At 42.3% G+C, this 15,772-nt stretch overlaps 1 protein-coding gene across 2 annotated transcripts in view; it reads right to left on the bottom strand.

Moving 5' to 3' along the window:
* The window catches only part of timm23a (translocase of inner mitochondrial membrane 23 homolog a (yeast)), a 36,316-nt gene that overhangs the window by 6,390 nt on the left and 14,154 nt on the right, over positions 1-15,772 (bottom strand). For both annotated transcript variants that reach the window (XM_060854338.1, XM_060854337.1), the window contains exons 5-6: positions 9,799-9,857; positions 8,356-8,466 (exon numbers count right to left, since the gene is read on the bottom strand). In XM_060854338.1, coding sequence (XP_060710321.1) covers positions 8,356-8,466; positions 9,799-9,857 — 170 coding nt within the window. The remainder of the gene's footprint in view (positions 1-8,355; positions 8,467-9,798; positions 9,858-15,772) is intronic.

The following is a 15,772-nucleotide window of genomic DNA, read 5'->3' as shown; positions in this document are numbered from 1 at the left end:
CTGCTTCATCTACAACTACCCTCCTCCACAAGGTGTGTAGCGCTGTTCCTACCCTCCCCCCGCCAAACTAGTTTAACCCCTCCCTCAGGCAAATCTCCCACCCAGGACATTTGTGCCCCTCCAGTACAGACCCCATCTTCCCCAGGAGGCATCCCAATGGTCTAAGTATCTGAAACCCTCACTCCTGCACCAGACACGTAGTCACATGTTAAGCTGTAGTTGCTTACTGTTCCCCCACCTCACTGTCTCGTAGCACCAGCAGCAAACCTGAGAACGTGACCTGGCCTGCTTTTCAGCTTCCATCCTAACTCTCTGTAGTCACTTTTCAGATCCTCAATCCCTTTCCTGGCTACGTCATTGGTGCCAATATGTACCATGATTTCTGGATACTCACCCTCCCCCTTCAGAATCTTATAAATCTGATTGGCGACATCCTGGACCCTGGCACCGAGGAGGAAACATACCTGCCGGGAGTCCCGTTCCTGACCACAAAATCTCCGGTCAATCCATCTAACGATCAAATTCCCTATCATTAGCGCTTTTCTATTCTTCCCCCCCTCTTCCTTTCTGAGCCACAGTGCCAGAGAGCTGACAACTATGGCCTTTCCCTGGTAGACTGTTGCCACCAGCAGTATCCAAAATGGCATACTTACTGCTGAGGGAAACGGCCACAGGAGATCCCCGCTCTGTCAGTTCCCTTTCTGCCCCCTGATTGTAACGTGGATGTCCTTATTCTATACCTGAGGATTAAGCACCTTCCTGTACATCCTATCTATTTCCTCCTCAGCCTCCCGAATGATCCGCAGTTCATCCAGCTCCAGTTCCCCGTTTTCGAGGAGCCGAGTTGGGTGAACGTCCCATAAATGTGGCCAGCGGAGACATATCGTGCCTCACCAGCCACATTCCGCAGGAGGAACATGCGACTGGCCTACTATCCATACCCCGCTATTCTAAAAGCCCATATAGTTCTAAACAAGGGAGAGAGCAAGAAAACAAACCTGAAAAACTGATCGACTCTACAGACTTTTATTAAGGTTAGGGGAGGGAGGCTCTACGGTGTAGGATCTCAGGTTTACATCGCACCCACTTAAAAACCAAATCACTAACCTTCCCACCAGGCTCAGCTTCTTCCGCGCTCTGCTCCCGCTGCCTGAACTCGAGTAATGGACTTTCAAATCTTACCAAGGTCAGGCCAACCTGCCTATAATTTCCCCTCTTCTGCTTTTCTCCCTTCTTAAACAGGGTGTTACATGAGCCATTTTCCCATGCCCTGGGACCCTACCCGAATCCAGTGATTCCTGAAAAGTTACTAATGCCTCCACAATCTCCTCAGCCATCTCCTTCAGAGACCTAGGACACAGTCCAACTGGTCCGGATGATTTATCCACTTTCAGACCTTTCAGCTTTCTCTAACATATAACAGGAACTGGGGCAAGAATGCTGCACTTTTACTTCATCTTGCACCTGGCAGGAGTTGAGGGGGGGGGGGGGGGGGGGGGGGGGGCAAGGGGAGTCAAAAGATTGGTGGAGACGGACATGGGGTTAATCCGTCTGATAGCTGTAAAATACATATTTCAACTTGAAAAAGGAAGTGGAGATCACATTCGATTTCTGATCTTCTAATGAGGTTTTATAAAAAAAAAAGCAGGAACAGAATCAAATTCAGTTCTACAGCTGAGACTGCTCTACCATCAGTATTCTTCGAGATACATAGCCATCTCATGGCCACTAACTAGTCCAGTGGGAACTTGTCCAATAAGGCTCCACGACAGGCTAGATGAAATTGTGGGACCAAACTCACTTCCAAAACTGTTCAAATTATCAAAGCGTTGAGAAATGCAGAACCAGTGAGAATTACACAATACATAATAAGGACCTTGCATGGATCAACCCAGTCGCAACCTAAATGCTGTGCAACCCTCAGTTGCTGCACAAGTACCAGCAGCTAAAATATATAACCAAAAGAGAAGTGCTGGAAAATCTCAGCAGGCAAGGTCACAGCTTTGACAAAAGGGTCATTTAGACTTGAAACGTTGGCTCTTTTCTCTCCTTACACATGCTGCCGGACCTGCAGAGATTTTCCAGCATTTTCTCTTTTGGTTTCAAATTCCAGCATCCGCAGTAATTTGCTTTCAACAAAAATATATACACTGCCAGCACACGCAAGATGGCAACCATTTCTGAACAATTTAAAGACAAGCAAACAAGTATATGAAATAGAAATTATAATATCATTTCAGCTATTTCACCTCCCCAAGGAGAGAATCTGGCAGGTACAGTCTCATACTCTGAACAGCAAATATTACATATTGCCCAAAAGGTCAACGGTACCTTCACTGAACAACAGTATCATATTCAACTCTGCACCAACAGAACTAACAATTACAGTAACTTCAAACTGGAAAGAGACTGTTCTAACAACTCACAACACCAATACCAAACACTCTCAATATCCACCAACTGAGCCACTATTCAATGGTAAGATTAGATATACTGGTCTACATTATCCACTGTACCTCTGAAAAAGCCTTCAGGGCACTATGAGAATGAGAGAACTTTATCGCACAGGTTCTGTGAATCAGATTCTGAAGTGGTGCTGGTTTCGATGATAGCTTTTGCTTGTTCCACAGGAGGAGGAATCTTGGGTGTGCCACAAGATATTTATGAATATTTTTAGTTGGGTGGAGTGCAGCAGGTACTACGGACACAGCAGATGGTGTCTTTATATAGATCATTTATCAAGTAGGGAATCCAGCTTTCCCATCTATCCGCTCCACTCTCCCCACCGACCTATCACCTTCCCACCTTACTTCCCCACAGCCTCATCCTTCTATTTATCTCTCACCCCCTTTTCCCCCTTCACATTCCTGAAGGGCTCAACTCTTCTGCTCCTCGGATGCTGTGCTTTTCCAGTGCCATCCTTTTTGGATCTAGCCTGTCACAGGTCACCCATGACATCAAAGTTCCTTCCTGCTCGTCTGAGTAGGACAGCGATTTCCTTGGACTGGGCTGTTTACATCATTGTGTACTTTGGAGATAGGGATACTTCTGCCATGAGCTCAGTACTATACAATAAACTGCAGTGAGCAGCACAAGTCAGACACAGCTTCACCATCCCAGTGAATTATTTATGGCCAGTAGCGGTCTGGATCTTTGTCCTATTTTGTGCACTCCTCCCTAGTGACTCAATGTTATGCCTGAACTCCATGGATGTACTTTACGCATACAACTTTAGGGTGCACCCAGCACTGGGGTTCTTTTATCTATATAATCTTACATGGACTGAGATTAGATGTGCTATCCTGTAAGTGGGAGCCTCCCCATTTCAACTGGGTGGAAACCCTCCAATCTTTAAATTGTACCTTAGCAGTCTTACATAAACACAAGACTGACTGGCTGAGAACAGGTTTCCAGGGTCATGTCACTGCTTCAATGTGAAAGCATTTTATTTGCAAATACATTCCTCTGTATCCGCAAAAGGTTCCGTGCCCAAGAATCCTTGTGAATGATTAAATTAGAGAGTGTGGAGCTTCTTAAAAAAGGCTAAACGTTTTTTGCTCATGGATGTTGATTTTTGTTGTTACTTATTTTTTGGCACAGATAAGCAAATTCACGATTAGTGATTTTGCAGACAGAGGATTTATTGTTATGGAGGATGTAGTGAAAAAAATTACATTTCCTCTTTTAAAGTGCTTTTAGAGAACTCGGAGACACACAATAGGCAAGTGGCCTCTGAGCTGTGGCTTTTCTATTCCATTCTATTTTTCATCCTTCTTCAGTTTGCTAATTAATGGTAACATTGATCTCACATACAAGATCAAGCCAAGTGATTATCAATGATTTCTGTTGCATGTTCTCACTTTGTGTAAATAGCATTCTGTATTCTAAAGCAACAGTCGCTGAACTGATACCCCTATCAGCATGTGGGCAAAAACCAAACAGGAACAAACTGCAATGACCCTGGACAGCACAGTTCCTGGCTCAGCATATCCAATGGTTTCAGTTCCAGCTGTCAAACTGCTAGTAGCCTTAATCATATCTTCATATTACGACTCAATGCACCCAAACCATTGTCCATAAAGCTCCAGGAACAAACGGGTTGAGACATTTTAAGATCAACATAAAAAGGTCAACATGACACCGACAGGATGCAGAGCTGGGTTGAGAAGCGACAGATGGAGTTCAACCTGGATAAATGTGAAGTGATTCAGTTTGGAAGGTCGAATTTGAATGCTGAATACAGGGTTAAAGACAGGATTCTTGGCAGTGTGGAGGAACATACTTGGGGTCCACATCCCTCAAAATTGTCACCCAAGTGGATAGGGCTGTTAAGATGCCGTATGGTGTTTTGGCTCTCATAAACAGGGGGATTGAGAGCTGCAAGGTTTAACCAGCTGTGTAAAACCCTGGTTAGACCACACTTGGGATATTGTGTCCGGTTCTGGTTGCCTCCTTATAGGAAGGATGTAGATGCTTTACAGAGGGTGCAGTGGAGATTTACCAGGGTGCTGCCTGGACTGGAAGGTTGAGGGAGCTTGAAGAAATAAGAGATGTGAGTTGACAGAGTGTACAAGGTAATGAGAGGCATAGATAAAGTAGATAGCCAAAGACTTTTCCCCAGGACAGAAATGGCTGTCACAAGGGGTCATAATTTTAAAGGTGACTGGAAGAAGGCAGAGGTAGATTCTTGATGTAGAGAGCGGGGTGTGGAATGGACTGCCAGCAGTGCAAGTAAAGTCAGGGACATTCAGTACATTTAAACAACTACTGGACAAGCACATTAATGGCAGTAATCCGAGGGGTGTGTAGGTGAGGTTGATCTTTGGATTAAGATAAATGCTTGGCACAACATCATGGGCTGAAGAGCCTGTACTATGTTGTGCTGTTCTATGTTCTAATACATTCTCAACTTTGGCCCCCCTCATTCTGCCAAATGCTGATATATAATCAGATACAAATAAGCCTGTGTGTGTGTGCAGATAGACACACTGTTGATAGCTCAGCTAGCAAGGCCAGCAGCTTGCCTTGCAGGGTGGAGATAGCTGTGACATATCTGTCAAATTACACAACAATTATTCTTGCGCCATAAGGAACAGTGGAGTACATTTGAGCATTGTTAGGTAGGGCCACACGAGCACAACACATTTAAACTTAGTGCTCTGCGCAACAGTCATACAAACAATCCACAATGGGGTTGACCAGGAACAGAAACCCTACCTCATTCCAATGGATCTCAAAATTATGCAAATGAACTGTAGCAACTGCTTTGCCACACTGAGATCAGCCAACCGAGCAGAGACTAGAGACAGCACTAAAACTGCTGACTTCCCGCTTGGTCTTGCTTAACAGTCATAACATGAAATGACTAGGGAGCCGAGGAAAACACTCAGGTATTCCTCCAGCTTTATGTAATACTAAGTATTCTTTCATATATTGAAGAAGAGACTGTCTAAAATTCATTGTTTTTATTCATTGCATCAGAAAGCTTTGTCACAACCACCTGCTGGAAGGCAGCCCCATAAGGAACCTGATTGAGTACCTGACAGATGATTCAAAATTTCCCGCATTTCGACTGTCCATTGGGGTAGTACCAGATGATTGGACAGTAGCAAATGTTAGTCCCTTGTTCAAGAAAGGGAATAGGGGTAACCTTGGGAATTACAGACCAGTCAGTCTTACGTCGGTGTTGGGCAAATTATGAGAGAAAATTCTGAGAGATAGGATTTATGATTACTTGGAAAAGCATAGTTTAATTAAAGATAGTCAGCATTGGCTTTAAGGGAGGCAGGTCATACCTCAAGCCTTATCGAATTCCTCAAGGATGGGACAAAACACACTGAGGAAGGTAGAGCAGTGGATGTGGTATAAATGGCGTTTGATAAGGTTCCCCATGGTAGGCTCATTCAGAAAGGAAGGAGGCATGGGATACAGGGGGAAATTTGACTGTCAGGATACAGAATTGGCTTGCCCATAAGAAACAGAGGGTGGTAGATGGAGCTCGGTGACCAGGGTGTTCTGCAGGGATCAGATTTGGGACGTCTGCTCTTTGTGATTTTCATAAACTGACTTTGATGAGGATGTGCAAGGGTGGATCAGTAAGTTTGTCAATGACACGAAGGTTGGTGGAGTGTTGGATAATGTGGAGGGCTGTTGTAAATTGCAACAGGACATTGACAGGAAGCAGAACTGGGCTGAGAAGTGGCAGATGGAGGTCAACCTAGAAAAATGTGAAGTGATTCATGTTGGAAGGTGAAATTTGAATGCAGTTTACAGGGTTAAAGACAGGGTTCTTGGCAGCATGTAGGAACAGAGGGATCTTGAGATGCACATCCATAGATCCCTCAAAGCTGTCATCCTAGTTGATAGGGTTATTAAGGTGGTATATGGTGTGTTGACTTTCACTAGAGGAGGGAATGATTTTAAAGAGCTGTGCAGTTATGCTGCAGCTCTTTAGAGCCCTGGTTGACCACAATTGGAATACTGCGTTCAGTTCTGGTCGCCTCATTATAAGAAGTGTGTGGAAGCTTTAGAAAGGGTGCAGAAGAGATTTACCAGGATGCTACCTGGACTGGAGGGCACATATTATAAAGAAAGGTTGAGGATTGGAGCAAAGAAGGAGGAGAGGTGTCCAAGATGAGAGGCATAGATCAAGTGGATAGCCAGAGACTTTTTCCCATGGTGGAAATGTCTATCACGGGGTGGGGTGGGAGCATAACGTTAAAAGGAGATTGGAAGAAGGTTTTGGGGAAATATCAGAAGTAGGTTCTTTACACAGAGTGGTGGGTGCGTGGAATGCACTGTCAGCAGTGGTAGCAGAGTCAGATACATTAGGGACATTTAAGCCACTCTTAGATAGGCACATGGATAAAAGTAAAAAGAAGAGTATGTAGGTTAGTTTGATCTTAGACTAGGATTAAAGGACAGCACAACATCAAGGGCCGAAGGCCGTTCTGTGCTGTAGTGTTCTATGTTCTAAATGCCTATATGGGACCAGAGATGAGGTTTTGCCATACCCCATCTCAATAAGTACCTTGTTCAAAAGATGAAAACTAGATTGCTCCCCATGAAAAAGAATCCTGCAAAACAAATACATTTCTTGGAATCTAAAAGGCTATGACGTTTATCTGATTAATGATTATGTACATTTTTATTGCTTCTTTATAAAACAGCTGCCTAAGGGAGAATAACTCAGCATCACCAGATAAATGTTACACAACACATACAGAATGTTAATACATGCTTAAGGGCGTACAATGGGAATCAACATGATTTTAGAGCTTCCCGCAATCAACACGATATAATGGATCTGGATGTAGGTTTGCTCGCTGAGCTGGAAGGTTTGTTTTCAGACATTTCATCACCATACTAGGTAACATCTTCAGTGAGCCTCCGGATGAAGCCTGCTTTACACGTTTAGGTTTCCTAGAGTTGATGGTGTCATTTCCTGTGCTTTTTCTCAGGGGATGGTAAATGGGATCCAAGTCGATGTGTTTGATGATGCAGTTCAGGTTGGAATGCCATGCTTCTAGGAATTCTCATGTCTCTCCGTTTGGCTTGTCCTAGGATGGATGTGTTGTCCCAGTCGAAGTGGTGTCCTTCCTCATCCATATGTAAGGATACTAGTGAGAGAGGGTCATGTCTTTTTGTGACTAGTTGATGTTCATGTACAAGATACGTGATACATGAACATCAACTAGCCACAAAAAGACACGTCCCTCTCTCACTAGCATCCTTACATATGAATGAGGAAGGACACCACTTCGACTGGGACAACACATCCATCCTATGACAAGCCAAACATAGACACGCACAAGAATTCTTAGAAGCATGGCATTCCAACCTGAACTGCATCAACAAACACATCGACTTGGATCCCAATTAGCAACCCGAGAAAAAGAACAGGAAATGACATCATCAATCCAAGGAAACCCAAATATATAAATAGGAAGTGTAGGCTACACCACTAGTGCTTCATCCAGAGGCTCACTGAAGATGTTACCAAGTATGGTGGTGAAACGTCTGAAAACAAACCTTCCAGCTCAGCAATCAAACCTACATCTAGAACCTCAACCTGACATAGAAGTCTTCTCAAAACTCGCTAAGAATATTTTATTATTTCTTTGTACAAATAAGAATTCTAAAATAGCATAAAGTTAGTTTTCAAACCAAAAATATTGCAACATTTATCAGATTTAGGAAGTAGCTGTCTTCCAAACAAGCAAAGTGTTGCCTTTCTTCCAACATATAGAAGCTTAGCTCTAATTCTGTCATAGATTTGGGGTGCTAACCAAAAATAACTCCGATCAGCAAGCTGAGCCCAGATTAGTGAGCCCTTTGATATCCAAGCTTGTTTACCTGTGGATTTATAGAGTAGGCCGGTCAAGGATCCTGCTGCTACTGTGTTCAGATCATCCTCTGCACCCCGAACCTTTTCGATGACAACACCAAATGTGCTGTACAAGAGAGCTGCAGCAAAACAGTCAGGTATAAGCGTCACAGCATTAACAAGTGAAGATGCCAATGCACCTTTGAGTCCAGCACACAGTAAAGTCATGAATGCACATACACACATGCAAACATGAAGCAGACACTTTATGCAGGTATCGCAGTGTAGTAATATTGGTGGTAATTAGTCCTGGCCACTGGATTGGTAATTATCTCAAAGAAATAACTCTTGGACACAGTATAACATTAAAGTCTCTGAGGTCTAATTTCAATTTGAAAATTCAAGCTCAGCTTGAAACAAAAAACAGAGAATGAGAAAATAATCAGGAAGTGGCCATAATGCTGCCAGATTGCCCTTAGCAATAGAACTCATTCTCCAATGTCCTGTAGGAAAGGAAATGTGGTCTGAACTGGTCTGGCCGATATATGACAAACTCCTTTACTGTGGTTCATTCTTGACTGTCCTACTACATTCTCAATGTGCAACAGATATTAACCTTGCTGGTGGTGCCCATTCTGAGAATTAATTCTGAAGTCCTGAATCCAACAGAGTCAGATACAAAAGTCAGAAGTCACTGGAAAATCTCAGGAGGTCTGGCAACACCTGTTGAGAGAAAAGGAGAGTAAACTTCTCAGGTCCAGCGACATTTCTACAGAACTGTTGTGAAGGCTCACTGGACCTAAAACGTTAACTCTACTTTCTCTTCACAGGGCCTGCTGAGGTTTTCCTCCAATTTCTGGTTTTCAAGCACCTGCAGTTCTTTTTTTTTAAATAAAATTAGATTGACAGTAAATCAGCTCTCACACCATTCTTTGGGTGAAAACTTTTCTCAATCAATTAGCGCAAATCTACGGCCTCTAATTGAGGACCTCTCCAAGAAGGGAGATTGAATCCTCAAGAGTTCTGAATTTATATACATCTCAAATGAAACAGACTCCACTGCTCCAAAGAAATAATCTCAGTTTACTCAATCTTTCCTCAGTCAAAATTCTCCATTCCTAGTAACATCCTCTTAAAATTCTTTTTGATGCAATCATGTTGTTCTTACAAAGTAATGACAATGTACTCAAGTTGGAGTTTAACCCAATATTCCACACAGTGCTGTATTCTTATATCCTATTCCAATAAAAAGGAAAATAGATTATTTCTGTCATGTTATCTACTTGTCCTGCTACCTTTAGGGATCGGAGGATATAAACTCCAACGTTTTGCTTCTCTACACTTCACAGTATCTGAAATTTGTGTATTTCCTTGCCATTGTTTATCTTGCACCCCAGTGTATAGAATTATTAAGAATTACAAAGCACTTTTCAGAATAGTTGACACAATGTCTGAAAAAGCTAATCACTTACCCAAGGAACCAAGTGTGTTGGCCCACAGAGCTCCTTGTCTTGTGACCATATTCAGGATTCTGCAAAAGATAACATTTTATTTTGAGGGCTTTAAAAGTGCACTTTTATAGTTCAGTTGGAAAAAAAATATAAATCACCCATAACACGGCAGGCAGAGCTGAGGGGAACGGTTTAGGGAAGTAACGGAGGTGTAGCCAGCATTAGCTTTAGTAGCTCCTAAAAATATGGAATTGTGGCACAGATTTGAGAAAGTAAGAACTTGAAAGTGATATGGCTTCCAGACTGAGGGAGAACATACAGTGGGGAGAAAAAGGAAGGATAATTGAGGGAGGGAGGGAGGGAGGGGTGAAAATTTGCTAGGGATATACTGGAACATGAGGCATCAGTTGAGGTCAAGGCCACATAACAGAGCTTGATGAGGGGCTGGAGCCTGGCAGCACAGTTCATTGAAGAAACAGTCTATATCCATAAATGGATAAACCAGTCACATATTACAAAGTTTCTGAAACAAATTTCAAAACTGTTCAAAAAAGTCATTAGGCATGGAAACAGACCCTTTGATCCAACTCGTCCCATTTACCAGCACTTGGCCCATATCCCTCTAAACCCTTCTAATTCATATACCCAGATGTCTTTTAAATGTTACAATCGTACTAGCCTCCGTCACTTCCTCTGGCAGTTCATTCCATACACGCACCGACTTCTGCATGAAAGATTTTCCCCACAGGTCCATTTTAAATATTTCCCCTCTCGCCCTAAACCTATGCCCTCCAGTTCTGGATTCCCTCACTCCAGGGAAAAACACCTTGCCTATTTACCCGAACAACTCCCCTCATGATTTTATACACCTACAAGGTCACCCCTCAGCCTCCAATGCTCCAGGGATAACTACCCCAGCCTACTCCCTATAGCTCAAACCCTCCAACCCTGGCAACATCCCTGTAAATCTTTTCTGAACCCTTTTAGGTTTCACAATATCTTTCCTATAGCAGGGAGACCAGAATTGCACGCAATATTCTAAAAGTGGCCTAACCAATGTCCTGTACAGCCACAATATGACCTCCCAACTCCTATATTCAATGCTCTGACCAATAAAAGAAAGCATACTACACATTCTTCATCATTCTATCTACCTGTGACTCCACTTTCAAGGAGCTATGAATCTGCACTCTAAGGTCTCTTTCTTCAGCAACACTCCCTTACCATTACCATTAAAGGACCTTAACATTAAATGTATAAGTCCTGCCCTGATTTGCCTTTCCAAAAGGCAACACCTCACAATTATCTAAATTAAACTCCATCTGCCACTCCTCAGCCTATGAGCCCATCTGATCAAGGGTCCCATTGTACTGAGGAAACCTTTTTTGCTGTCTATTACAATTTTGGTGTCATCTGCAAACTTACTAACTATACATCTCTATGTTCACATCCAAACCATTTATATAATTGCAAAACTTCCAGTAACCATTAGCCTGATAAGAAATAGAAAATTCGAGAAGGCCATTTAGCCCTTCAAGCCTGCTCCACCATTCGTTAAGATCCTGTTCCCACTTTCTCCCTATACCTTTGACCTCTTTAGCCCCAAGAAATGTATCCAACTCCTTGAAAGCATACACTGGTTTGGCCTGTGTTTTGGCCAATGATAAAGCTGGATACTCCAAAGTGACCCAGGGTAATCTTCTGTACAGTCAGTGGGAGATATGGTACAGCATTTAATAAAGCAGATACACACCGAGCACGTTAAGAGGTGAAGAACTATTTCAACAATTAGGTGTATTCAAGGAGACATTTTGTAAATATACTCATTCTATTTATGTGCCACTCAAGGAACATTATTTAAGAGAACAGTAAAACTGGGTTCAGGAGGCAGCTAAATAGGAGTCTGGGGATGGAAGGATATGGTGGGGAGCTTGGTTCAGCTTGATCACAAAAAGAACAAGCTAGTTGGGATCGACTTCCTGCATTCTTGATTACAATCAACAATTCTAGTCACAGCTCAATAGGAACAGGATATTAAGACAACCAGCTGATGTTAAAGGCATTCTCCAAAGCGAATGACCCATAACATCCCACTGCCTACCATCACCGACAGCAAATCCCACAGCAAGTGCCTATTGCAGAATAATGGTTAAAAATGCTGAAAATGATCAAGCATACTTAGCTAAACAAAAGTCATGAAATTAACTGTGTTTTGCAAGAAACTTGATAACTTTTGAAAGTACAGTCACCAGGAGTTACAGTAAACAAAATCTTTCATGGCAGTTAGTTAAATGCAAGTAAACAAATGGAAAACAATGCAAATTCTGCTCTGAGTAACCACTCCAGAATCCCCAAAGCCAAACCATCGTGGTTGTTTCTAGTGAGAATTAACAACTCCAAAAGGAACTGGGAGTTGCCTTTTTATGTTTGTCAGAGCAAGCACTTTGCTCAGCATCTACCATCACTTCCCAAAGGACTTTTCATGCCCATTTGATTTGCTCATTTAGGATTACTGAGAGCCCAGGTGCAACAACAATACCATAAACCTGAAGCATGGATTTGTTTTTTTTTAAAAATGGGAAAATGCTCAAAGATTTTTTTAAAAACTCAGTTAGGTTTGTTGAGACTTGGCCAAGATATTTTTATCAAGTCAACAACAACCCTGGATGTACATAACTCTAGGATGTTTATTATAAATCTTCTTTTCCCCCAGTACATTGATAATCAGGAGTAGCCACGCAACGATGTGCATGGAGTTTAATCTCATGAGCCTTGCAGCTGGGTGGGAGGGAAACAGTGTTGGGATGAGAATAAACATATCAAAATGGGAAGTTACAATCCAGAAGTAATGGATTTGGCTCAATGGGTCCACTCATTAGTACATCATTCACTGGTGATGTGCAACACTGCATTTATTGAAACAGCTGCACAAACACTGATAACCCTCTGACACAGGATCAAATTACCTTTGAAAAAAAAACCTACACTTCTTCCTAATTTTCACAAATTCTAGGAATTGAGCACAAGTGTAAGCACCAACATTTGGACTCATTGAGCAAGAGACAAATGTTCAAGTTTGAAGAAAAACAGTGCAAACACATTTTGATACTCATGGTCTTAACACACACCATTAAAATTATAGAGCTGTTACTTATACTCCACCTAACTAAGCCAAAAGGGTGTTTTAAAAATGGAAAAATAAACATTTTTAGAAAACTTTATACGAAGTGCAACAGTAACTATGCACTACCTACAAGACCTGTGATTGATTAATAGCAGATCCACTGTGACAATGCTCGCAGTGAGTCAGAGAAGGCACGAAATAGACCACAGAACATACAAAGAGTCATTGGGTCCAACTGATCTGCATTTATGCTCCAGTCACATCTCCTCCTATCACACCTCATTCATGCTCCAATAACACATCCTTCCATAAAGTGCTAAATATTGCAGTCTGGAAATCAGAAATAAAAATGTATTGGAAAAACTCAAGATCTGAAGCAGCATCTGTGGAGAGAGAAACAGAGTTAACGTTGAGTCCAATAGCACTCTTCTTCAGAAGAAATCCTATTTCTTACACATGCATTTATTTATGCAGCTTCCCCTTAAATAAATCTCTGCTGCTCACCTCAACTACTTCATGAGGAAGCAAGTACTCTCTGTTTAAAGATAGGTCTCTTGCATTTCTTATTGGATTGATTAATAATTACCGTAGAGGGGGAGAGAGAGAGAGGGGGGAGAGAGAGAGAGAGAGAGAGAGGGGGAGAGAGAGAGAGAGAGAGAGGGGGGAAGAGAGAGAGAGAGAGAGAGAGAGAGAGAGAGAGAGAGAGAGAGAGTGAGTGAGTGTAAAGGAGCGGGGTCACTGAATAATTTTAAGGCAGAACTAAATATGTTCTTGACTAACTGGAATGATAAATGATATTAGTGGAGAGGCAAGAAAGTGGGGTCAAGGCCTGGGCTTGAGGAGCCAAATAGCCTACTCCTGTTCCCCAAATCTTTTATTTGATCTGACCATAAAGACCTGGCTGTCAACTAGTTCTGCCTGGCTGAACATGCCATTCCACACAAGGGCAACTGGGAACAAATTATGGCCTCAGTGATGAAGAAAATGAAGAATAAGGAAAGAATCTAGAGTTCCATAGTGAGGTTGAAGTTTTGGCTGTAGGAGCAATTTCCCAGTGGTGGTCCAAGAGGCATTTTGATACATGTATAGCATATTGGTACCATAATCATGTTAAAAAAAGAGATAAATAAATGAGTGATGCCACTCAAGTCTGCACAGCTCCAGTCAGGAAGGAGATTGTGCAGCTGCTCCTGAACAATTCTTCAGAATAGGAATGCAAAGGTCAACTTTCATGCAACTGCTTCGAGTGTCGTGGTGTTGGGGTTGGAGGAGTAAGGGGGTGGATTTTACAAGCAGTGTCAAAAAGTGTGATGCTGGAAAAGCACAGCCAGTCAGGCAGCAAACAAGGGGTAGGAAAGTCAACATTTCGAGCAGGAATTCTTCATTTGGAACAGCTCATGCTCAAAACATCGACTCACTCGGTCCTTGGATGCTGCCCGACTCGCAGTGCTTTTCCTGCACCACACCTTTCGGCTCTGATCTCCAGCATCTGCAGTCCTCACTTTCTCTTGGTGGATTTTACAACCAGGCAACATTCCTGTTTTTTTTTCTGGCTGTTTGAAGTAGTGCCTTTTAGCCCTGCTGATTAGGCAGGAAGTGTGTTGGCAGTGAATCAACCCACTGGTACCTCAACATTGCAATTACACCCTATTGTCATCAAAAAAAAAAATTGTGGACAGCCAGGAGCTGTACTAGGTGCAGTTTAGAATAGATTAGACTGGTACTGGAAAAGCACAGCAGGTCAGGCAGCATCCGAGGAGCAGGAAAATCGATGTTTCAGGTAGGAGCCCTTCATAAGGAATGGCTGATGAAGGGTTCCTGCCCAAAACGTTGATTTTTCTGCTCCTCAGATGCTACCTGACCTGCTGTACTTTTCCAGCACCACTCTAATCTCCAGCATCTGCAGTCCTCACTTCCTGCAGTTTAGAATAGTGCATTTGCAGGATGTATATATTACATATATAAAAACAACTGATTTATAACTGGCAAATCTCAAATCCATGTCAAATTAAGCATGAAATATGTCAAAGTATTAAAAATTCACAAAGGGCTGCTGTTCAAAGTGAAGTTTTAGGGTGTATCATCTGTGATCTAGTTACTTGGCAGCTTATTAACATTTCATGGCTATTGGGAAAGAAACGCCCTTAGAGACTGTTAACAGGCTTTTTAGAAACTCACCAGGTCAGAGTCTGAAAGTACAAATTATTCAGATTGATATGCTAGATCCACATCAGTACAGTACAGTCCCAGTTTCTTAGGCCGTTAGTGACAGGATTTAGGTAGTGCAGCACATCCATTCTTTGTTCTCCAGTGAATCACAGAATAATAGAACACACAGAGGGTCCATTGTGTCTGAGCCAGCTCTTTGAAACTGCTAACCAATTAGTTCCACTCTCCTACTCTTCAATAGTCTCCTTTTCAAGTGCATAACCACAATTTGCATTCAACTGCCTTTCAGCAAATTCTAGATTATAACTCTCCAAGTAAAAATGCATATTTTCAAACAAGATTGTGCATCCATCTTATATAATGAGACTTCTGTCTGGAGACACTTTCTCCCATTTACTATATCAAAACTCTCAACTTTGAGCACAATTTTAACTCTCGCATTAATCTACTTTGCTTTAAAAAGGAAAGTTCAATACTGCCAGGCTGCTTATTTCCAGTACCATTCTGAGGAGCTTCTCTTTGCCTTAAACAATGTTCCCTAAATCGTGGTGATGAGAATTAGGCAAAATACTTTACTGGAGATTGAAACCCTTTGCTTTGTGGCCTTAGTGCTTCAATTTATATAGTCCAGGATCCTGTTGTGAGCAAAGTGCATTTTTAAACAGTCTTACCAATTGGTCCTGTAGCCCCATTTAAAATTAT

Source organism: Hemiscyllium ocellatum, chromosome 43 (genome assembly GCF_020745735.1).
Source record: "Hemiscyllium ocellatum isolate sHemOce1 chromosome 43, sHemOce1.pat.X.cur, whole genome shotgun sequence".
Taxonomy (NCBI): domain Eukaryota; kingdom Metazoa; phylum Chordata; class Chondrichthyes; order Orectolobiformes; family Hemiscylliidae; genus Hemiscyllium; species Hemiscyllium ocellatum.
The sequence above is the reverse complement of the archived record's forward strand: the minus strand, read 5'-3'. Positions and strand labels throughout refer to the sequence as shown.